Source organism: Schistosoma mansoni, chromosome 1 (assembly GCF_000237925.1).
Source record: "Schistosoma mansoni strain Puerto Rico chromosome 1, complete genome".
Taxonomy (NCBI): Eukaryota; Metazoa; Platyhelminthes; class Trematoda; order Strigeidida; family Schistosomatidae; genus Schistosoma; species Schistosoma mansoni.
Window position 1 is genome coordinate 54,314,245 of NC_031495.1, and position 25,143 is coordinate 54,339,387.

Sequence of the window (25,143 nt, forward strand, 5' to 3'; positions counted from 1 at the left end):
CATTTTAAGTGGGTTTTTTTCATTCAGACTCAAGAGGAACACAATGGAATCCCTGCACTCTTATAAACGAGACTCCTCTCCTGCTTCCTTGATACTAATCTCAAAGAACGAATGGCCTTCTATTTCCACACAATGAAGTTTACATTTCGGAATTTCAGAAGGTATAAAGATGGGTCGTCTATATATTTTTTGCTAGTCTCTAGGTACTAGAAACTTGTTAAGTGATAGTTTTCCTGGTTGTGTAGAGGAAAATTCGAAGAATATATTTTATTGAAATTAGTGAAGGGATATTTGTTCAACTGCACTATTTCTGTAGTTCCTCCATTTGACTAGGCTGTTGTTCTGACTGTAATGTATCCTCATAACCCGTATTTCGGGTTAGCTCCTCAGTATTATGGTCAGTATCTTATAACTGATTGCCTTATAAAGTAGGATTTGTTGGCATTGCTCCCATGGCACCAATGGCCATACCCCCTCCACCACTGGTTACTGTGCCTACGATAATCCCACCACCGAATGTTGCCGCACCGGTTGTGCCTACAGTTGCTGAAACTCCGATCGTAGGTTTTCATATGTAACTGATTTACTCTTGCAGTATGTAAGAGAAAAGCCTCCGGTCACTACTGTTTTTGTTGGTAACATAGCTGAATGCGCTCCTGATCAACTCATAAAGACACTTTTAATGGTAATCCACATTTTCCGAAGTCATATTCCTAATTATTATAGCGTTGCGGAAACATCCTTAGCTGGAAGCGAGTTCAGGGAGCATCTGGAAAGCTCCAGGCTTTCGGTTTTTGTGAATACGAAGACCCTGAATCCACCATGAGGTGTGTACGTCTCCTGAATGGTTTTAAAGTTGGTCCTAAGGCTCTGCTAGTAAGAATAAGATTTGTTTGATTTCTTTGTCAGGTAAAAGTTGATCCGAAGACCGAGGATTTGTTAAGTGAGTACAGAAAAAAGAAAGAAAAGGTGGGCGAAGAGGGCACTTTGGGTGCCACTTCTGATGAGATCGACCAGTCGACTCAACGAGATGACGAAACTGTTAAGACAGCGCTTGAAAACATTATCAAGGAGAACGAAGCAATGCTAGAGGATGAGGGTTTGATTTCATTTACAAGATTTCATTTTCTAGGTGCTGTCAAGAAACAAGACCTTCACATGGAGGGACCACGTCATTTGGTAGGTTCTTGGTAACCTTTTATCAGCTTTTTTCAATCAATGCCACCCTGAAAATAGCGGTTGGTGCTTGTATGACTACTTTGTTACAGTGCACTTTTGCACATCAAAATTTTAGTTGACTAAGTTCGTTCTCCTTAGCTTTTTTCTTTGGCACGCTGTTATGGTACCTTAGTAAAACTGGTTGGTTGTTTTATGTGTGTTTACAAGGACTAGGTTATATTTCGTTAATGTCTTGGCCAGGTTTACTTTCATCAGCTTACAATTTATACATTGGCTCTATCAATTTTTAAACTTCTCGACTCATGTTAAATTAATAAATCTCCGTAGTTCAAAGTTGAACTTAAATATCGATAAAGTGTCCGGTTAGTTATGAACTGGCCTTGTATAGATGATATAAGCTTTTGTGGTGCCATGCATATCAGAGTTCTATACTTGCGCCTGTTCTACAGCTCACATTAGTTGATAAGTTTCTTACAATTATGGATACTGGCAGAAAGGATATCTGGATGTCAGTTGTGATTTTCCAATCCACCGAAATCGTACAGTGACATGCTTTGTGGAGACTAAAGTGTGTCAATTAGTCATCGAATATTTAGACGAGGCTTGAAACCGAAACCGAGAAAGCTAGGAAAGTTCATCTGCTCGTGGACATTTTAACCGAATTTTTACCCTCCAAAATGTGAAAATGGGAACCACATTGTCTCTAAAACAGTATCAACTCCATGTAGCTAGACTTCTTGCAACCGTGCCTACTACTAATGGGTGTACTGGGAAAGTATGCTAATTTGCATCATAAAACTGACCTGGTTGAAAACTTGAGACGAATTGTCATTGTTGTCAGTAACACCAAGTGGTGCTTCCTAGGGCCACTCACCCTCATCTTCGTTTGATTTCGTAGCAAAAAACTTAGGGATCGATCTAATATCCGGGATCTCGTCAATTTAGAAAGTCGAAATATGTTAGTTATAGATCGTTAAAACCTGCACAAAAGACCACACTTCATTTGATTTCTCCTCCTAGTCAGATAAGTAAGCAATAGGTTACTTTTCCTGATCATTTTCACAAATGTGATCATAAGTATGGCATTTAGTTGTTTGTATGGAATCATTATTTTCTTATTTTTTCTCTGCATCTAATCTTTCCTACTACGGATGCGGTTACTACTATTTCTGAGATTTTTCTTCATAAGTATTTAAGTGTGCTAATCTAGTATGATAGTTTAAACCGATGGAAATATATCAGCTTTAGGTTCCGTATGATTGACTGAGATTATGGTAAATTTTCAGAATATTTCTGTACTGAGTTTATCGACATGCTAGTCTTTCAATCGCTATCATTAAAAGTACAATAATGTTTCAGTTGCATTTTGGTATTCCTAAATAAAATATGATTCTATGACTGCCTCAGTCAAATATATATATATATTTCTCATCTTCTAAATGTGTTTTTTTCCAGACTATTGAGGACATGGACCTTGACAACGACCGTAAAGATCTCATTAACCGTGAAATTGAGAGCTTTCGTAAACGAAACGAGGTAAAGCTAAATTTTGGTATTTTTGGTACAGATTACAGTGCCGACTGATTTTCTGAACCTTTTTATGTGTGAATGGGTATAAATTTGAATCCATTTTAATCCCCTTTTATAATAATGTAAGTTTACTTCATATATTACGTAAATAAGGTCAGTTAGTGTTAGTTCGGCCCATACGCTTAGTTTTTTTGCGTCTAAGCATAATGGAAATCCCTTACATGGGATATTTAATTAACTTTTAGCATGGCGTCTGTCGTGTCAATCCTCTGTTGTCTGCCCATGTCAGTATCGGTGAGTCTTACGATGATATACTGTTATAGTATTGAAGAGCAACTGCTCTATTTATCATATTTCCTGTCCTGTATATGTTCGTTTACTGTCTGTGCTAAATTTGAATGTTGTATTTTAAAATCACCCGCTTTCTTATGAGTCAGAAGGAAGATCAGAATGATAACAAACAATCACGCCCAAAAGGTACAGATTCTGGACGCTCAAGCTCGACAAACTTGCAGTTACATTCGTCATATTCTCTTAACGACAGGGTTGATCGCGAATACCGTCGAGAGAGAGGTCGCCGAAGTAGGAGTCGCTCAGGTTCATTGACTTCTAGGTCACAGAGACCAATAACTAGCGGGTTTTTGACGTCGAACAAGGATATTGATAATGAAGAAGAATCAATCAAGAAAAAGTTAGAGAAAAAGCTTCGTGAGAAAGAAGAATCATATCAGAAGGTTAGTCTTGCTTTTAATTAGGTTTGACCTATCATAACTATCTGTATTAGAGATCTTGTAATGCCATACTGATCCTGAAGTAGCACATTATATATAAGTTTCTGGGTTGGGAGAATTAAGACTGACCTAGAGCTGGGGAAATAATCAAGTGACTTGTGGCGCATATGTATTCGGTGCCCTTTATTACCAATATTTGTGTGTCCAAATAAACAAATAAATAATGATTATTGGTAGTTTAAAAGCCCTAAAAAATGCGTGAGTGGTTAACACTTCTCTGATACAATCGAACAGGTATTTAAAAAAGGCATCTAAGATAAATCAAATACTGCCGTGTTCAAGTTGACCCGTTAGTTGTAAACAGTGGTGATAATATGAAACTTTACACTGATTACCCAAAGGAGGGCTTAGACCTAAAGTCGAAATATTTGGTAGACGATCTTAATCCTCCGTATGTTGAAAAACTATAGGGCATGTTAGTTTAGTCCATAGACACTCGAACATCAAGTAGAATGGTAACTATGGTTACGTTGCCAGTGTAGAAGAAACTTGTTAAATTATCCCTATTTTGGAAGGACAGTAAAAGCAAGATATTTAGGTCACTATCTTTAAAAAACCATCTGTAAAATATCGTTCATAGTAAACAAAATTGAGTATTTGTAAAAATATACTTCAGTATAAAATGACTGACATCTGTATTAACCATTTCTTTATTCATAATTTAAATTCTAGTCTAAGCACGAGTTAGACATAATCTATAGTGTATAACTTATTTCCAAGCGTATCGTTCTCGTTTTTACCCTCGGAAAAAATATGGTACCCCACTTGAAATACTTCACTATACGTCTTAGTCTTTGTATTATCATCAAAATGGGTTCATTAATTACGTAAATATAGAACTCATGACCTGCTAAGACGCGTATTATTATTTTAGATATAAATTTTGGTGCAAGTAGGCGCTAAAATAAATATGCCCCGCACAATAAGGAAATGAGATTATGAGATAGCGGAAGAAAGATGTATAATAAATAAGAATAGGTAAAACAGAGTGAAATACAATGAAGGCAGTTCAATTAAGGAAAATGCAACCGAAAAGAATCCCAGGTTAAAAAGTTCATCTCGCCTATATTAGGAAGGTAAATAAAATTACAACAGACTCACTGGTTTTTTCTCTTAGCCATTTCTGACGCCACTGAGTTGCCCGTCTCTCTCGTCCCAACCAGGAAGTTCCAAGGACCTATAGATGCTAGTCCTGTGCAGCTTTCTTCCAAACACCATCACCATACCATAAGCTGACCACTTCTCTCTTTCTACCCAGTTTCATCGCCGGTAATTAATGCTTGATATGGAAGCTACTGAGATGACATTCTTAGCCACCTAAGTCGTTGTTCCAAGATAGTTGCACTAATCGAATTATTGTCACTGTATCTGAACACACATCGCCAAACTTCTGCATTACTAACATGGTGTCGCCATTGAATGTTTGTGATCCTTCAGAAACAACACTAATCAGACACGGTCATCTAATATCTTGGGCTCTGATAGGCTCTCTGTCTTTTACAGACAGACTAATATCACGAAAGCGCTAAAGGTGGTACATTTTAGCATAAGAAGCTCTGGCTTTCACTATACGTGAATTGATCTCGACACTCACGCTACTACTCAGAAATACAACTACTTGGGCACGAAAACTTTTTAATGGTCCTTAGTGGCTTGTCACGAAGATATATTGCAGACTTACTTACTTACTTACGCCTGTTACCCCTCGTCGAGGAGCATAGGCTGCTCACCAGCATTCTCCATCCAACTCTGTCCTGAACCTTCCTTTCCAGTTCTTTCCAGTTGCTATTCATCCTTTTCATATCTGCTTCTATTTCCCGGCGTAGTGTTTTATTTGGCCTTCCTCTTTTCCGCTTCCCTTCCGGATTCCAAGTTAGGGATTGAGTCGTGAAGCACATTGGTGATTTCCTTAATGTATGTCCGATCCACTTCCAACGTCTTTTCCTAATTTCCTCTTCAGCTGGAAGCTGGTTTGTCCTCTCCCATAAAACGCTGTTGCTGATAGTATCCGGCCAATGGATGTTGAGTATTTTGCGTAGACAACTGTTTATAAATACTTGTACCTTCCTGATGATGGCCGTAGTAGTTCTCCACGTTTCAGCTCCGTACAGTAGGACTGTCGTGATGTTCGTATTAAAGATTCTGACCTTGAAATTGGTTGAGAGTTGTTTTGAGTTCCATATGTTCTTCAATTGTAGAAATGCTGCCCTTGCTTTGCCAATCCTCGCCTTTACGTCTGCATCCGATCCTCCTTGTTTATCAACGATGCTTCCCAGGTACTTGAATGTTTCCACCTCTTCCAGAGTTTCACCATCAAGTGTGATTGGGTTGGTGTTCTCCGTGTTGCATTTGAGAACCTTGCTTTTTCCTCTGTGAATGTGGAGGCCTATCGATGCAGAGACTGCTGCTACATTTGCTGTCTTCATCTGCATTTGTTCGTGTGTATGAGAGAGGAGGGCTAGGTCATCTGCGAAGTCCAAATCATCTAATTGATTCTGAGAAGTCCATTGTATTCCGTATTTCCCTTCAGATGTCGAATTCTTCATAACCCAGTCAATCACTAGAAGGAAGAGGAATGGGGAAAGTAGACAGCCTTGTCTGACTCTGGTCCTTACTGGAAATGCATCTGTCAGCTGTCCTCCATGCATGACTTTGCACTGTAGTCCATCGTATGAGTTTTGGATAATGTTGACAATCTTTTCAGGAACTCCATAGTGTCGAAGAAGTTTCCATAATGTCCTCCTGTCCACACTGTCAAACGCCTTCTCATAGTCAATGAAGTTGACGTATAGTGATGAGTTCCACTCGACTGATTGTTCAACGATGATCCGTAGTGTCGCAATCTGGTCTGTGCACGACCTATCCTTACGGAATCCAGCCTGATGATCCCTAAGTTCGGCGTCTACTGCGTCTTTCATCCGATTCAGCAGCACTCTGTTGAAAACTTTTCCTGGTACTGATAACAAACTGGTGCCTCTGTAGTTCTCACATTTGCTCAGATCTCCTTTCTTTGGTATCTTGATGAGATATCCTTCTTTCCAGTCCATTGGCACTTGTTCCTCTTCCTAAATCTTCTTGAATAGAAGGTGAAGCATATTTGCAGTTATTTCAAAGTCTGACTTCAGTGCTTCTGCTGGTATATTGTCAGGTCCTGCCGCCTTCCCACTTTTGATTTGTCTGATGGCCATCTTGACTTCTTCGATCGTTGGTGGAGTGACATCCATAGGAAGGTCAGTGTGTGCTGCTTCGATGTTCGGTGGATTCAATGGGGCTGGTCTATTCAGCAGTTCCTCGAAGTATTCTGCCCATCTTTTCCTCTGTTCTTGAATCTCAGTGATTGTCTTTCCTTCTTTGTCCTTGACTGGTCTCTCTGGTTTGCTATATCTCCCTGCCAATTTCTTCGTTGTATCATATAGTTGTTTCATATTCCCTTCTCTTGCAGCTTTTTCCGCCGTCGTTGCTAGTTCTCCCATGTATTTCTGCTTGTCGGCTTTAATGCTTTTCTTCACTTCCCTGTTTGCTTCTGCATAGTCTGCTTGTGCTTTGACTTTCTCTGCTCGTGTTCGGCTGTTGTTAATTGCTAGTTTCTTGTTCTTCCTTTCTTGAATCTTGTTGAGGGTTCTCATAGAGATCCATTCCTTGTGATGATGCTTCTTAGGACCAAGAACCTCCTGACACGTTGAAGTTAGTGCTTCTTTTATCCCTTTCCAGTTGTCCTCCATCGTAGTTTCTTGTTCATTCAGTAGATCCTGTAGAGCTTGGAACCTGTTGTTGAGAGTTATCTTGAATTCATAGAGCTTGTCAGTATCTCGAAGGAAGGCTGTATTGAACCTTTGTAGTGCTGTTTGTCCAGTTTTCCAGTGTTTCTTTAGCTTCAGTCTCATCTTGACCACAACCAGGTGGTGATCTGAAGCTATGTCAGCTCCTCTCCGGGTTCTCACATCTTCCATTGATCTTCGGAATTTTTTGTTGATACAGATGTGATCTATCTGGTTCTCTGTGGTTTGGTCCGGTGAGATCCATGTAGCTTTGTGTATGCGCTTGTGTGGGAATATTGTGCCGCCTATAACCAATTTGTTGAATGCACATAGGTTTGCAAGTCTCTCCCCATTTTCATTTCTCTCTCCTAGTCCATGTCGTCCAATTACATCTTCATATCCTGTGTTGTCCACTCCAACTTTAGCATTTAGATCTCCCATCAGGATGGTGAGGTCCTTTCGTGAGCACTTCTCTATAATTGATTGCAGCCTCTCATAGAACTGATCTTTATCATCGTCGTTGCCATTATTGGTGGGTGCATAACATTGGATAACGTTCATTGTGATTCCTTGCTTCTTTGTTCTGAATGATGCTTTGATTATCCTGGGTCCATGAGATTCCCATCCCACAAGTGCATTTCGGGCTTCTTTAGACAGCATTAGAGCAACTCCCTGAGTGTGTGGAGCATTCTCCCTTTCGTGACCGGAGTACAGCAGCATCTCTCCTGTACCTAGCCTTTGTTGTCCAGTTTGTGTCCAATGGGTTTCGCTGATTCCGAGTACTGCCAAGTTGTATCTCCTCATTTCCATTGTTATTTGGCTGGTCTTTCCTGTCTCCCACATTGTCCGGACGTTCCATGTACCTATAAAAAGTGTTGCTCTGGTTGTTAGAAGGTGCATCGGTCTCGTGACTTCCGAAGAATTTCGGCTTTCATCATGAGATGTCATAATTATTCCTTCAACTCCCAGGGCAGAGTTTAAATGGTTTGAATTATTTTTTCTGGTTAGCGTTTTTTTAGCAAGTTAGCTTTTCTACGGGATGGGGTCGCTAACCCCATGCCCAACCCTCTTCCTTTACCCGGGCTTGGGACCAGCAGTAACTCTAGAAGAGCTACAGGCGGAGTTATATTTTGCAGACACAGGATTGCAATTGAAAAATCAAAAAAACGTAATATCCATGGACACTAATTGCCGGTTGATTAAGTGCAGATTGCATGACTTGAGTATCGTCGCAAAGTAAGACAATATCATCCACGTACTTAAGGTCGAAAAGTCTTTCCAGGTGACAGATCCTCATTATCGTAACATATTTTTATTAGAGCTGTTTCCAGAATATTATCGATGGTAAAGTTGAAAAGTGATAATATTAGGCAATCATGCCTAACTCCACCGCTCAAATAGGACAACAAGAGAGTTGGTTGTTTGCTGTTACTCTGCTTGAGGTGTTTGTTTATAGGATCTTCAAAATGTTGATAAACCTCTCAGGTACATCTTTCTTCAACAGGCAGTCCCAAAGAACAAACTTGCCCGAAGAATTGAAGGAATTCTTGATGTCAAGAAACAACGATTGTTGGTCTACCATAGTTACGAAGGTGTTCTAATATTTTGTGTAGAGTGGAGTTACAATCGATACATGCGCGATTAGGACGAAAACTAGCCTAATCCCCTGAGTTAATCTCACGGGTTTTGTGCGATCATACATGACGGAAGCCAATAGTTTGAGCGCAGTTGAAAGTAAACCTATCCTGTAATAGTTGTATGAATGACGTAAACATTTTAAAGATAGGGACGACAGTCGCTTCATCCCAGTTCGCCGGTAATTTCTCTAGTTTCCAACCAACCCATTTAGCTCGCTACCGTAAGAAAAACCGGAGTTAAGTCATCTGGATCTGGTGATTTATGGAACTTTAGGAGTTATCTGGAGACTCCACTGATGCTACCCTTGGCCTCGCTAGTATAGCATTAACTCCAAATGCATAACAGGCCCTGTTAGACTAGATTCCATTAGACAGTCGCTTGTGCCATGTTCAACTAGACGGGACAGTAAGAACTCGAAAAACTAGGGACTTACGCCGTTCTTTTTTCGTTGTCTCTGTCTACCCTCCCATTTATTTCAGCCTGAATAAAGTTAGTGATAAATCTTATAAGAAGCTATCCAACTTCCTTCAGAAAGCTAGACTCTCTAATGTGGTAATAGTAGCAGGTGATTTTAATTCTCAAGTATGTAAACTAAACCGAACAGAAAGGCATTTAAGTAAATCTTACAGTGTTGCGGCTCAGCGAACACATAATATCAACCATTTTTGCAACCTTACTCAGATAACCGGCTATTTCTAACAAACAGCAACTTTGAACATAACGATAAACATGTTCTGACGTGACGACCCCCACAATCGACTCATCGATGTACTCAAATAGACCATATCGCCATTAGCAGTCGTTGGAAGGGGACTCAGTAAGAGACTTGTTCATTCTGGAGCACATGTTTAGACTCGAACCATGCTCTAGTTTAAGCACGTATCTGCACAAAGCTTCAGGAGACAGTCTCCGCTATCTGATATGTTACCAACAGGTCCTCATTGAACACCCAAACGACTTTCCTCCGTGCCTAGAGGCTTGACCTGCACATTAAATTCGGCAATTACTACAAAATCTGTCGAACGCGCATTCAGGAGGTTAAATGTGTAGTACTTCATTGGAGTTTTGAATACGGGTCTGGGATAAACACATTTCGGTAATAAAACTTCCAAAAGACAACTCTATCCGACCTGCATTAGTGTGCAGATATTGAGAAACGTGAGTTTAAATGGCACATGTAGTTTCGGAAAAGCTGATTCAAAATCCATGTACAGTAGTAACACTCAACTTCCTACCAGTCAAAAAATTGAGATTTTTTTTTACATAGAACAGAGTATTTAACGTAGGCAAGAAGAGCTGGAAAATTAGGGTAAACATAGAATGTAAACAAAAATGCATAAATAGGGAAGGATAAAATGAATTTGTGTGTAATTAGTTACTTGCAACAGTTGTTTATATAGGTAGCGAGAGCAAGCAGAAGCCTTTCCATTGATAATCATATAATTGTATATGGACTATGGTGTTCAAACCAAAGCAAGTGGTTTTTTAGGTGAGTCACTCTCTGAACCTTTGACCTGGAAACATCATTAAGAGATATGATCTCATGTTAGCTGGTAACCTCATAGGTTCATATTCCATTTGGTCACTCGGAATTATGGAGCTTTGCAGTTGGTTTCAAAGGAAGAAAAAACAGCGATCCAGTCTAATGGTATACATTGTGTAGATATATTCACTAGTGACTAGCTTTCATAGGTAATTCTCGGAGTTCTAGGGCGAAACCGTGACCAACTGAGCTAATTCGTGTTGGATGTGAGTCAGTTATCTACTGAAGACAATGGAAAATGATCACACTATTGTAGATTGGTTGAAGTTAGGCTTTAATACCGTTGGATGCCGGCTCAGTCTGGAGACTAAGCGTTCGCGCCCAACACCAAAGGTCCTAGGTTCGAACCTCGCATGCGAGGTCGTGAACGCGGACTATTGAAAAGTTTAATACTAGGACGAAACGGACGCCCAGTGCTTCCAGGTTTTTAATGGTGGTCTAACATACATCAATTTCATGATCTCAATCAAAATATGAATTCGTTCTTTATAATTTATGACTAGTTAGTCCTGTTTGTTTTACACTTAAGGAGAATCGGCAGGACTTAGTTGTTCTTACCAGTTTCGTGGGGCGGTAGCGTTCGAATTTCAGCTACTGGTTTTCGGATTCGAACCCAGTTCCGTCTACTGTGATTTGATTAACTGAGTGTTACCGTTATCCCTTACACTTAGGGTGTGGTTCATAAACAAGTTGTTGGTTTGATCATTTTTATCCCGTCTAGTCACGTAATTTGTTACTTGTAAATGATTCAGACGCTGCATCACCTAGAGTTCGTGAAACATTATTTTGTCGCATTTGTGTACATGAAATTCTCAAAGCTCTCTGATTATCAAAATATTAATTTCAGAGATTAAAACAGTGGGAAATTCGTGAAAGAAAAAAGGCCAATGAATATGAACATGAGAGAGATCATGAAAGGAAACGACAACGTGAATTGCAGATCGAAGCTCAACGGCTAAAAGAGTTTTTTGAAGATTATGATGACAATGTGGAAGATCCTAAATATTATAGGTAAAATTTGATTTTAGTTTAGTATCAGTATATCAGTTCTAGTGGGGCATACAAAATCCATCATTCATTTGTATTTATCGCTTGCACTAAATGTTCGGTAACACGCAGGAATTCCTAATCTTTGAGTAACTATTTGAAGCTTGTATATTAGTAATTTTCATTTAGTATTAAAGTACATCCGGCAGTTATATATATATATATATATATATATATATATATATATATATCAGGCCCATACTATGTTAATGTATTTAGAACATTTGCGTGTTTTAGTTGTGAACCGCATATACATGGTTTCTCAAACGTATCTGAATTGGTGTTTAAATCCCAAACACTATCTTAGTGTAGAAAGCTTCGTACAAAATAATTAGCACCTCTGTTATTTGCCCATTGTTTGTCAATAATCATACTTTCAGATGTAAAGTATATTTTTTATTTGTCTATCAGTTCGGTGATATAAAATTTTCTTGATAAACATTTCAACCTCACTGATAGCGCAAATATGTATGAAATTAACATTACAGTTTTAAAGTTGTTCACAGTATTTTTGCTGTATATTGTAACATGAATTGTAAACATTTCGGCTAACAGCTCCCTTGCTGGATTAGGCGAAAATTGCCTAAGCGAGTTGGGTGGGTTGATCGTTCATGTACTCGACAATTTGTGAATGTTACTTTGTGACTTGCTGCTTATCGGGGGATCTTGAACATGTGATAGACAAAATAAGTCTACGTGAGGATGTAAGAGGGTTGACATTGTATCGTATGATTCTGTTATTTGTATTCCAACGTGGTGGATATTATTGTTATTCAATAATCCCAGTTTTTGGTGCGTATTTATCTACCCAATCACCTTTCGTGCTGAGCACTGCTTATCAATTTAAAGGACTAAAAGTCTCCAGAGGAAGCACTCGCAAATGTATTAATTCATGTTTTTAAACGTTTTTGAATTCACATAGTAGTTAAATCCTTTTAAAAAATTTCTCCAGAGGGAGTGCCCTTCATCAGCGTTTGAAAGATCGTGAAATTGAAGAAGCGGCTGATGAACGTGATCGACAAAAGGAAATTGAACAACTTGAGACAGCTCGCCGAAAGCTAATTGAAGAGGGTGATCCAAATGCAGAATCCATTATATTTCAAATGGAACAAAAAATGCAGGAGCATCTCAGAAGATGCTTACTGGTCAATGGTGATATGTCCATCGAACCAGATGATAACCAATGTCCTGAACCGGTTAGTGAGAATTTGCCGAGCGCTGAAGATGAGGTAAGTTACAGCTCTACTGTAATATGTGCTATAGTGTGAATATCATCAGCTAGTTCTTTGTTCAAATCCATATGCTAAGTCATTTGTTTATCACATAATTAGAGTTCTGTTTACACTTCATTTTTCTCGTAACATTGTATGTTCTCTTTTATAGCAGTAGTCTAAACAAAAACAAGCTTTACAAACTGCGCAAAGCAATTCATTATTGTGGTTCAGCTTTCACGGATTTTGAACAATATTCTAAAGTAATTGTTTTTGAATTTAAAAGTTCAAAACAGTCCTTAGCGTATAATTGCTACACACATGGAGTTTTATGTTATTTGATGACATACTGTTTCCAAATGATGTGTTATACTACTAAACTCTATTCGCCGAGGAATCTTCATGATACAACAAATAAGTCTTCAGTTATTGAAGTGGTCAGTTTTATTATCTTACTGATCTACTAGTAATCTTATTCGTTATCCTATAAAATGGGTAGTTCACAAAAATATAAGACAGTACTTGGAACATTAATCTAAAGGGTCTTTTCCATTTAACTAATGTTTTTCAGTACGATTTCAAGTGTTTTGCTAGCTAGGTTTGTGATTTGTGTGATCAGTATATTGTGATTCTGTTTTAGTCTAAAAACCCCGAGTGTGCGGTTAAGTCACTCGAAACCAATAATTTATCACCTGCATGCAATGGCGTTGCCTCTGAGTTCGAACCCGCTGCTCCTGAAGAGACGACTATCAGTTTACTGAAGGATGGTTCCAATACCTTTTTATTTTCAATGAGTGCAGGTAATTGTGTTTTAATTTTAAACTACCTACCGTTGATCTTATTATATTTCAGTGCTTTTCATTTATAGTTATGCTTGTTAAGTTTGAGGGATACTATCAGAAACTACTCAATTCTACTATATTTCATCGCATTTCATAAACATTTTTAAAGGATAACTTGATCTTCCAGATAGATTATAACTTATTACGTGAGGAAAATTGGATATAGCCATCTCAGTTATTAGGGTGAAATCGGTAAGTTGTTTACATACTCCCAAAATCTAAATACTTCGTAAAATTTGTCAGTTCCATCTATTTGCTTCTCCGACGAGCCAATGAGCTAGTTTTTGTCTGGAGGAAGGTCTTGTTTGAGACGCAAGTTGATTATTAAAACAATTATTACTGTTGTAAACTGTCATCGATAAACAGGCTGGAAATCTGTTTGGTGACGCCTCTCAATTTTAGTTTAAGCAAGTAGGGATTCTTGCCATCCAGATCTCTGCATATCTCTGAAGGCGATATTGTCTCAGAATCCTCTATCAGTTTTCATAATGTAGTGAAAAAGTATTTTATGGCCTGTTGGTTGGAAGTGTATATACATATGTATTTCTTAGTGTAAAGTTCTCGTTTAGAAGCTTCATTGTCCGCTTCTGTAGTGTATACGAATGGGTGGCAGTGCTCAAAATCACATTGATGCATGTGGATTCACTATTCGTCTTTCCTTATATCTTGAGTTTTTAATTCTCTGGCACTTGTGTCTCGAATCATATTGTCTATGTCGAGGCTTTCCTATTACTATTGACTTTCGTCTCACTATGCTGATATAGTGTGTTAACTTGGACTGACGGATTTGTGTGACAGCTTCTACATGGCTTATAACTAATTGGCTAACTGATATCCTAATTGAGAATTGATGTTCATATTGAGACCACCACATTTCTTAATAAATGAGTTAAAGTATTAAGTATGCTCATTAGTTTGATAGCTTTCGTTTTTAACACTAAATCTTTGTTACGTTGATCTTATGGTGTGTTTACTTATGATTGAGTGCAAAGTATACTGCCCAAGTTTTCGAACCACTATTTTCTAATATCAATGAGCTCCAGTTTGCAGACTTGTTCCAACTAACACAGTTCAGATCAAACACTATTAGTTTCACAGTCGTTGCATTTCGGTTTCTCTATTTTAGAACTCTTAGGTCTACTTCAATTAACTACTTACGTTTTAGACAGTTTCTTAATTCTCTTTATGCATGAAGTTGGTGGATTAGTGACAAGATCAATCGGCTTCCAACGGATTGGTTGCAGATCCAAATTCCACTTCACCTCCAGTTTGAGCCACTGGGTAGTATCACTTACGCAAAGCGAGTTACATAAACTCGCACTGAATAAATGGGTTGATTGAATCGGTTACCATGGTTGTAACAAGTACATATTTTCACAAATCACCTTAGTTATACTGTCCAGAGATTCATATAACTTCAATATTTTCACTCAAAGTTTCAGTACTTCAAGTGCTTGCCACATCATCACTAAGAACAACTCGACCTTATATGTGTAATGGAAGCGGAACACTGGAGTTTTGATAGACATTTAAATATCTCCAAGGTAGTGTAAATATTTAAAGTTAAAGGATTATGAAAAGCTTTTTTTATATTTCCGTTGTGTAATTGGACACCAGGACAAAGTGCAACCCATATGTCTGTGTATTTTGTATTTACTTCAGCATTGTCTGTACCTAAATCATACCGCAAATTTGGTTCCGTAATAAATGATTTGTGTTGTATCTTTCAGTTACCTTTCTAATTCTTGTTTACATTAGTTGAACCAGTAGTTCGCAAAACTGCATCGGCATTCGCTGATGAAGAGCAGGATGAGAAACCGAAAAAACATGGTCTTTCCTGGCTGCCACCTTCAGCGTTGAAGGCTAACTCAATTACCAATCCTTCAAATGGAGGCGATTCAAACCAAAATGATTCAAACAACTTACCACCCGTTTCAGCATTGTCAACAGAAGAAAAAAAAGCAATTATCAAAAGAATTATTGAGGGGATACCAACGCACAAAAGGGAACTGTTTGCATATCCTATTGACTGGGATATGGTTGATGCCGTAAGTGTTGTATGTTTTTGTTACATCATTTACAAATCTATCGACTCTGTGTTGTGAATTAGTAGCAATCAGTTTCGTGCTATATTTCAATTCTTTGGATATAGGGTAGTATTGTTTTGAACAACAGATGTGTTATCGTTTCTTTTATCTGCGTGCTTTAAGTGTCACATTAAGTTTCAGTGCGGCTCACTTATTGAATTCTGATCTATGTACCGAGTTCTTTGCCATTTTTTTTATTAGGGTCCGTGATTACTCATATTCGAAGAGAGCTACCAAACAGTTTAAGGATACACACCATGCAATTTATATGATATTACCGATAGGTGCTGTAGAGATATAGATTAGATTAAAGCACGTTCCAGGCAATTTTGTGTTGGGGGACGCTGATTGGCTATCTCGTAACCAATCAGCGTTAGTAGAGACTTACGCCTGTTACCCCTCGTAGAGGAGAATAGGCCGCCAACCAGCACTCTCCGTTCAACTCTGTCCTGGCCAGTTGTTTCCAGTCGCTATTCATTCTTTTCATATCTGCTTCCGATTCTCGACGCAATGTGTTCCTTGGTGTTAATATTTTCCGTTTCCTTTCAGGATTCCAAGATAGAGCTTGCCTTGTGATGCAGTTTGATGATTTCCGCAATGTATGTCCTATCCACTTCCAGAGTCTTCCCAATTTGCTCTTCAGCTGGAAGCTGATTTATTTGCTCCCATAGTAGGCTGTTGCTGATGGTATCCGGCCAACGGACATTCAGTAGATAGATGTTAGTGATTGATATCCCGTCATATTCACAGATTGTTTCACTTACATCAGACTTCTTGCTGTCAGTTACTCGGATGAGTTGAAAGAGATTCCTGCAGCTATCAGATGCAGCTGCTGCTTCCAACTCATTGGCATACTCCGACCACCAGCCTTATCAGTCCTTACGCAATCTTGGCCCAATTTCATTACGAATAGTCTTTCAACTGTATGAATGCCGTCCCTTCTTTACCAATATTTGCATTTACATCCGCATCAGATCTTTATTGTTTATCGATGATGGTACCCAGATACATAAAACTTTCCACTCCTTCCAGATCTACTCTGACAAGTGTGTTTAGATTGGTGTTCTCTGTGTTGTATTTCAGGGTCCTCCTCTTCCCCTTGAGTATGTTGAAGCATACTTATGCGGAGGCTTCTGCTACACTAGCTGTCTCCACCCGCATTTGTTGGTGTGTATGGAATAGGGGAGCTAGTTCATCTGCAAAGTCCGAATCGTCTAGTTGCATCCAAGCTGTCCATTATATTCCATGCATCCCTTCAGATATCGAGGTCTTCATGATCCAGTCGACCACCAGAAGAAAAAGGAAGGGTGAGAGTAAGCAGCCTTGTCTGACACCAGTCCTCACTTGGGTTGCATCTGTCAGCTGCTCTCAATGCACCACTTTGCACTGTAGTCGGTTGTATGAATTCTGTATGATGTTGACGATCTTCTTAGGTACACCATAGTGTCGAGGGAGGTCCCGAAGATCTCTTCAATCCACGCTGTCAAATGCTTCCTCACAATCAAAGAATCTGATGTGTAGTGACGAACTCCATTCAATTGATTGCTCAGCAATGATCCGCAGTGTCACGATTTGGTCTGTGCACGACCGATCATTACGGAATCCAGCTTGTTGATCTCGAAGTCCGGTGTCTACTGAGTCTTTCATCCTGTTCAACAACACTGTTGAAAAACTCTTCGTGGTCCCATTAGTAGCATGATGCTTTTGTAGTTCTCATACTTGCTCAGATCTACCTTCTTTCGTATCTTGATGAAATATCCTTCTTTCCAGTCTGTCTGTGGCACTTGTTCCTCCTATTCATCAGCATCTCTACCTTATCTAGCCTTTGCTTTCCAGCTTGAATCCAATTGGGTTTCACTGATTCCGGGTACTGCCAAGTTTTATCTCCTCTTTTCCGTTGCTATTTGACTGATCTTCCCGGTCTCCCACATTGTCCGGACGTTCCATATACTTATAAAAATTGTTGCTCTGATTGTTAGAAGAGGTATCAGCGTCATGACTTCTGAAGAATCTCGTCTTTGACCATGAGGCGTCATAATTCTTCTGAAAGAATATCCTTCAATTCCGAGGTCAGAGTTTAAATTGTTTATTTTAGTTAGCATATTTTAGCGAGGTAGATTTCTAAGGGATGGCATTCTGACCTCATGCTCAACCCTCCTCTTTACCTGGTCTTGGAACCAGCAGTAACTCTAGAGGAGTTAGCGGGCACTTGGAGAAGACTATAACCTTATATGAAAATTATAAATACACTAACTTTCTTTATGTGACTCTTTCTTCTGTCCAACATTTCTGCTCAGAATATAATTTCGTTTCTATTGAGCCGTGTTCCGATTTGGGAACTGGTCGAGTGAAGTAGTGTGTTGTCTTAAAAGAAATCATAACAATGGGTTCTCGTATTTTCTAGAAATTTACAGCAATATCAGATCAGTTCTGATGCGCTTTTCATTATATGAACAGTTTATTTGTTCCTTCTTTTCATCCATTACCATGAATATTCACAGTAAATAATTTTCCAAACGATTGTTCTCTTTCAGGATTTCGTCAATTCTCGAATAAAGCCTTGGGTAGATAAGAAGATTGTAAGCTATATCGGAGAAGCTGAAGCCACATTATCCAGTTTCATATGCGATCAACTACTACATCACAATCCACCAGAACGTATTCTTGCTGACATTGCCATGGTAAGTATATATATAAATTTATTCAGCTTCAGTGGAACAGTTGCATCCATTCTATACTTTCTAAATACTAGACTGATTGTTACTCTTGACTTCACTTTCTTATTTGATTCTCTTGTGTGGTATAGCTCACCACTAAATGTCTACTTCAGTTGATATTAATCCCCTTTATCTTTTTTGATTTTTCCGTTCCATCTTATGCTATGATAGTGTTAGGTCTGCTTCAGTTTGGGCACCTGGGCAGTATCATAGCCCTCACACAAATCGAATAAGGTTTGTGTGGCACATATGTATCTGATGCTTCCTTGTGTGTGTAGTGTTAGGTACTTAGCTTTGATTGGTCCCCGTTTGCATCATATCTTACGTTGATGATAGCTGATTCTTGAAAACCAGTGGCATTCTCTTCGTGATTTTCTATCTTCTGTTATCCTTTGTTGTGTGTTGCTTCAATCGTCGGATCTTTTTCTGTCTAGCGATAATCATATCTAAATATCTTCTATAGTACTCAGACTACATAATGATTTTAAATGTATATGCTAACAAAGTTATTCTTAAGTGGAAACGTAGAAATCTCTGGTTTATATTACACATTGAGAATAAACTACGTGGACATATATCTTAAGAATAAATAATAACGTAGTTAGACATATTGACTATTACAACCAGAGGTTATTTAGCGCGTACGTTTCAGCTATGAAATCTCGTTGATACTCACCAACCTTTACTATCACTGGTATTACAAACTACTCATTAAAAAGAATATATTGCTCAGTAGTCTATTATATATTGCTAGGATTTAGTTAAAATGAAAGATGTATATAGGTTCTTGTAGTTATATCAGATGTGCAAGTATAAACAGGACTATAGAAAATAATGGCTTAAAATATTGATCTCAAAATCCATCCAAAAAGTACAGATGATCTAATTTTTTATATTCTGTGAAGCCAGCAACTTCTTATTTTCTATTGGTTTTCTTCGCTCTTTTCCCTTCGGTTTATCAGTAACACTAATTCCAATTGTTTCCATTTTCTCACATCGTTATTCTCATTGTTTAATAACTTAAATAGTGCATGCTTTTTGTGAAAGTTTTTGCTTGATGTCTCATATAATCGATCACATTGTCACATTTCAAACCTTTTATTGATCAGTCAATCTATTCTATTGACTTAATATTCTAAGAATTTTAGTTTTCATTTTCATCGATTTCCTCTTGTACTGTAAAGTGTGGTAACTGTAGAATTTATGTTGTACACAGGTAAGTTTTCCAAACGTTCCCCAATATAATCGAATGTTGAGTGTAATAATAATGAAAACAAGTATTTTATACTCTATGTTGTACAATTAGTATTGGAATACAGAATAAATATAGCCAGAAAATGCTACATATCGACCAGTATTAAGTAATGCAATAAAAAATTAATTAATAACCCCAATCATACTTATAAAAACTGTCTATTTTCCTTTATTGGTAGTTAAATAAAGGTGGGTTGAGTTAATTATAGGGCGTTATAATTGTATTTTGCCAATAAACGACCCAGCTATTCCTATTGCTTAGTATTCTTATACGATGACACTCGACAAGACCCCAAAATCAGAACACTTTCAACAGGAATGAAATTGTATTCAAGATAATAATGATAAGTGAACATCAATCACTAGTTTGAATAACGTTCATATATTTATAGTATATACATAAGAAGCTTCTAGATTTTTCTCCAATAATATGCCCGGGCTGATCGGTTTAGAATTAGCCAATCAGCGCGCAGCAACACCATCATGCATGAAACATGCTTTAATCCAATCTATGTCTCACTAACACCTCCCCCTTGAGCAGATTCGTAGGATCTGGTAATAGGATCCAACTGCAACCGCTTTACTCGTTTGTGCTTCCGGTTAGTCCACCTTCTAGGTAATAAGGACGTTGTGTCATCCTTCGTTTGCACCTTGACTGTCCTGTCAGTTTCAGGTGTTTTGATCTCAAAGGTGTCTAGCAGAACATCAAGAGGTAATCTATGCTGCGTTTCGTTGTTGGAGATCGAGGTTGATTTCGGTTGGTTAGCATGACGTATCCAAACTTCTGAGCCAACTGACACCTCATAAACCACATTCCCTTTCTTTCTCACGATCCGACCAGCTGTCCATGAAGGATGTACCTTTTGACCCACGCTGAACAATCGTTTTTGTGCCCCATGATGACGATTGTACTGTTTCTCCATCATCACGTTTCGTTGCGGCTTAAGAGCTGGAGTCGGACGGATAACATCGAAATGTGTCCTTATTTTTCTGCCAAGTAACGCTTCCGCTGGAGAGACCCCATTTGTTGTTTGAGGGTTCGGTGTAGAGCGATAGATAAGCAGGAACCTCTCTAAGATCTCTTCGGTGGTACCCTCCCCTCTTGATTTTTTTAGAGCATTTTTGAACGTACCAACAAAGCGTTCCACCTGGCCATTCGATTGCGGATGGAATGGAGGTGTTCGGATGTGCCTGATTCCGTTCTGCTGACAAAATTCTGAAAAGATAGATGATGTAAATTGTGTGCCGTTGTCGCTGACTACTTGTTCTGGAACCCCGAAACGACTGAATAATTGCCGCAGTTTTCTAACTGTGCAGCTTGCTGTTGGATGTTCCATAATGAAAATTTCCGGTCACTTGCTGTATGCATCAACTACCAGAAGGTAAGTTTGTCGATGGAATGGACCAGCGAAGTCTAAATGTATACGCTGCCACGGTGACTGTGGTATCGGCCATGATTGCAACTCTGCTTTTCGTGGTGCTTTTGCTGCCAATGCACATTTTGTACACGAACGGGATAGCTGCTCGAGTTGGGTATCTAATTGTGGCCAGTATACATAACTTCGTGCTAGAGCTTTCATGCGGTTTATTCCAGGATGTCCTGCATGAAGCTGTTCGAGGACTGCCGGTTGCAACTTCTTTGGGATTATAACACGTTCAGCAAACATGAGACAATCGTCGGTGATTGAAAGAGATAATCTGCTCTGATAAAACTGCTGAAGCTCTGTTGAACTGATCTTCGAGGGCCACCCTTCTAGGTGGAACTTTCTGACTTCTTGTAGAACAGGGTCTCGAAGAGTCTCTTTTCTGACTTCATCTGACGACACTGGAGTGTTTCGAATTGCCGCTGCTGCTACACTCCGTATTACTGGAACCTTTTTACCTGTCTTTTTTGCATATGAAGTGGTGTCTAATGATGGACACGACACGTTACCCACGCTGTTGATGGGTATATCCATTAATCCAAGCTTTTCTAACATATCTAGACCAAGTAGATCAAGGTTCGGTCGTTCTGTTAGATAACATACCCCTTTACAGTTATTTCCATTGAAGGAAAATTCGCATTGTAGTTCGCCAACTAGTTTTAGTACGCCTCCAGATGCATTTTTAGCCGTTTTTTTCAATGGCTTCATTGGCGGCTTTCCCAGCAAGTTATAAGTCTCTCTAGACACTAGAGTAATATCGGATGCTGTATCAATTTGAAGACGAGCCGCTATACCATTAATCTGGATCGTAACATACTTTCTCCGAATGTCATAGTCTGTTTGAAAAGCTGCTACCAGAGAAAGAGATTTAGACTCAGCTGATTTCACCACACGTGGAAGACGTTTATACTTCTTCTTGGGCTGGGACGTACGATTCGGTGGACAATGGTCTTCTTTATGTCCACGTCTGTTGCACACCTGACATTTATGCTTCTTAAATGGACAGAACCGTACATAATGCCAATCGCCGCATAACCAACAGGCATCCGTTGGTTTGTTATGAGTTTTATTCAGCTTCAGAATTTTTAACCTAGTCATAGCATTTAAACTACTGCAGGTTAAATTAGAATTTACCTGTTCAATTAACTGATTGTCGTGTCTGATGTTTTGTAGTCGTTTACACTCATCTGTCAATGTCTTGAGTGTGACGTTTGGGTCTTGATCCAAACGAGTTAGAAGTCTGGTTCTAATTTCAGCATCTTGTGGTGACTGCAGAGCTTTGATGAATACAAGGCATTTAAATTGATCTTCTGTCAACGAGCGTAACTTGAACCGTTCACAGTCTCTGTTGACGACGTCTGCTAGAGCACCATATTCATCGGCTTCTCGTTTCACCAAATTCAGACACTGATATCGAATACTAAACAATGAGGAAGATTCGCCGAATATCTCTGACAACTGCGTTACTGTCTCCTCGAAACTGAGCTCTCGAGGTAACTTTGGCAATATATGATCAGCATAACGTGCATGCTCATTGCTTCCCAACTTACGCATCAACAACCGAGTCTTCCATGCGTCATCCTGTTGACAGAATTCTATCCTAAATGTATCTTCCCAACGCTTGAACCACGTGAGAAAGGTATTTCCACTTTCGGGATCATATATGAATTCTGGGATGCTGCTAGCAACTGCATCACAAGAAGTACTTGAAACAGCATGTGAACTCGAGTTTTGGATGCTAAACTGTTGCATCAGAGTCTCCAACAACCGCATTTGTGCGTCAAGTTGTGCTTGCTGTTGTTGTAGTATTCGGCTGAGCTGGTCATCTGATATAGGGATTTTGAATGAATTTTCCTTTTTCCTCGTCGCCACTGTTATAATTGTGTTTTGCTATATAAACGACCCAGCTATTCCTATTGCTTAGTATTCTTATACGATGACACTCGACAAGACCCCAAAATCAGAACACTTTCAACAGGAATGAAATTGTATTCAAGATAATAATGATAAGTGAACATCAATCACTAGTTTGAATAACGTTCATATATTTATAGTATATACATAAGAAGCTTCTAGATTTTTCTCCAATAATATGCCCGGGCTGATCGGTTTAGAATTAGCCAATCAGCGCGCAGCAACACCATCATGCATGAAACATGCTTTAATCCAATCTATGTCCCACTAACATAGGGGCTTTGAAACACAACATTTTTGGTCACTTTAGTTATGGTTGTAACTGACGCTCACTTTTCGGAGCACTTGCAAAGTTTACAATGATCGTGAAAGGATTACTTTGAAGAATCATGCTTAGACACTTTTGAGCTTCGAGCTACATTAGACAAACAGATTATGGTTTCTGAAAATATGTCCAACCTATCATTTTAGTGATCATTAATTGTCTACTGAGTGGAAAACTACTAGTTTTTTGAGTAATGTCGCTCATATTAACAATCTTACGAAGGTTCACACCATCAGTGTTCGGTCATACGTATGTGATTCACTGCAAGCTTGATTGCATTCGTATATTCAAAGTATTATCACCATATCATATGAATTTAATTATATGGCTTTAATGCTATTAAACTTTGGTTTGTGATTTTTGTCTTCAGGTTTTAGATGAAGAGGCAGAAGTATTTGTAGTAAAAATGTGGCGTCTGTTAATATATGTGATTGCAGAGAAAAAAGCTGGACTAAGTGCTTAAATAACATACTCAGATGACTTACTTTTGTACAAATGTTTTTTATTCTGATTTGTATAAATAAATTGTATAAATTACCCAAGACTTTTCTTTTTCTTTTACATTGCTTTTTGTATCCCCCCATAACTACAATAAATATTCGAAATTCACTTTAGACGTACATATCATCCACAAATCTTTTTTGAGTATTAAAATAAGGTTTATCATTTTTGCTCTTTCTTTTGTTCGGCGTTTGACTACATTTAGCTATTTGTAAACCTTTAGATTTGCGTACTACTAGACAGTAGTATACAATCATACAGTGTCAAACCTAGTTTTATTTCCATGTAACTACTTACATGTAAAATAGCAGAACCAAGCGATTCTAATAACCATCAGATTTGTGAATTTTAGCTTATGGTGATCGCGTTTTTATGCTGTAGGTCAGATATGTTCTTCTTGGTTTCCTATTACGTTTCAAGATGATCACATCCAGACTAATTTTATTTCGAGTGTAAATGATGCTGAAGATGGTACTTAGTGTTTTATATTTCACTTGGAAAAACTGACTTACTATACGTTAATATTATTCTTAGTTTTCGGTTTTGCTAGCTTCGAATGTGGCATGACAATGCTGGCAGTGTGGTTTATTGATTCATATCTTTAAAGCTAATTCTATTATGTATTCTGTCTGCATAGACGCTAAACATAGTTATCTGATTTTCGATGAATCCAGATGAGATTGAAAGATTTAAACTGAAATACACTTATCCTGATAGCATGAGATACTTTTCATTCTAGAATACTGTCAAAATGTGAACTCAACCGAAGACAAGAATTTATTGTCATTTTATGGCTATTGGTTTAATATAATTGTCTTACGGCTAGAACATGCAACAAGTTTAAGATTATAATTAGCGGTCACTCATGGCATCTAGGTCAAAACGTTGGGTCTTCATATATCAGAATTTTCCATGTTTCTCGATAGTTTAGTCCGCGGAATGTTTTAGGCAAAGTGTAATTTTGCTAAATCCCATATAATCAACTTCGAAAGAATTATTTCAACCGAAACTGAATACCAGAAGTGTTTGCGACCGCAGACCGGAAATTTCTTCACAAAAGATTTCGACAAATCAAATACACTAACCCATTTTTTAATTCAGACCAATAAAAATTGTATGATATCTAGCTAATCTGGTTGCTACATAATTTTCTTGACAAGCTTTGGAACAGTCCATGTTTTCCAACGTAATCTTTTTACATTGTAGAAATTTTAATAATATACTCCAAGAAATCAAGTGATTTTTGTTAGCAATCCTTATTGTTGATTGATATGAAAACGTTTGTTACACGATTTCATTTATGTATTCAATAGACTGAGTCATTAAACAGTAGTTAGCGGAGGGAATTTGGCTTTCCAGATTTCTTGTTAGTTGCTGTTGGT

The 25,143-nt window shown here is 38.4% G+C and overlaps 1 protein-coding gene across 1 annotated transcript; it reads left to right on the top strand.

The window, feature by feature from the left end:
* Positions 1-439: 439 nt before the first annotated feature.
* Smp_078610 (putative rna binding motif protein 25) lies at positions 440-23,723 on the top strand (the record flags this gene model as incomplete). The annotated part of the gene is made up of 13 exons (XM_018794872.1): positions 440-560; positions 596-685; positions 727-876; positions 910-1,099; positions 1,133-1,179; positions 2,635-2,715; positions 3,147-3,443; positions 11,287-11,450; positions 12,439-12,715; positions 13,338-13,497; positions 15,298-15,587; positions 18,161-18,307; positions 23,631-23,723. The coding sequence occupies exons 1-13, from the start codon at positions 453-455 to the stop codon at positions 23,721-23,723; spliced, it is 2,094 nt and encodes a 697-aa protein (XP_018649241.1). The 5' UTR covers positions 440-452.
* Between the last annotated feature and the right edge of the window lie 1,420 nt (positions 23,724-25,143).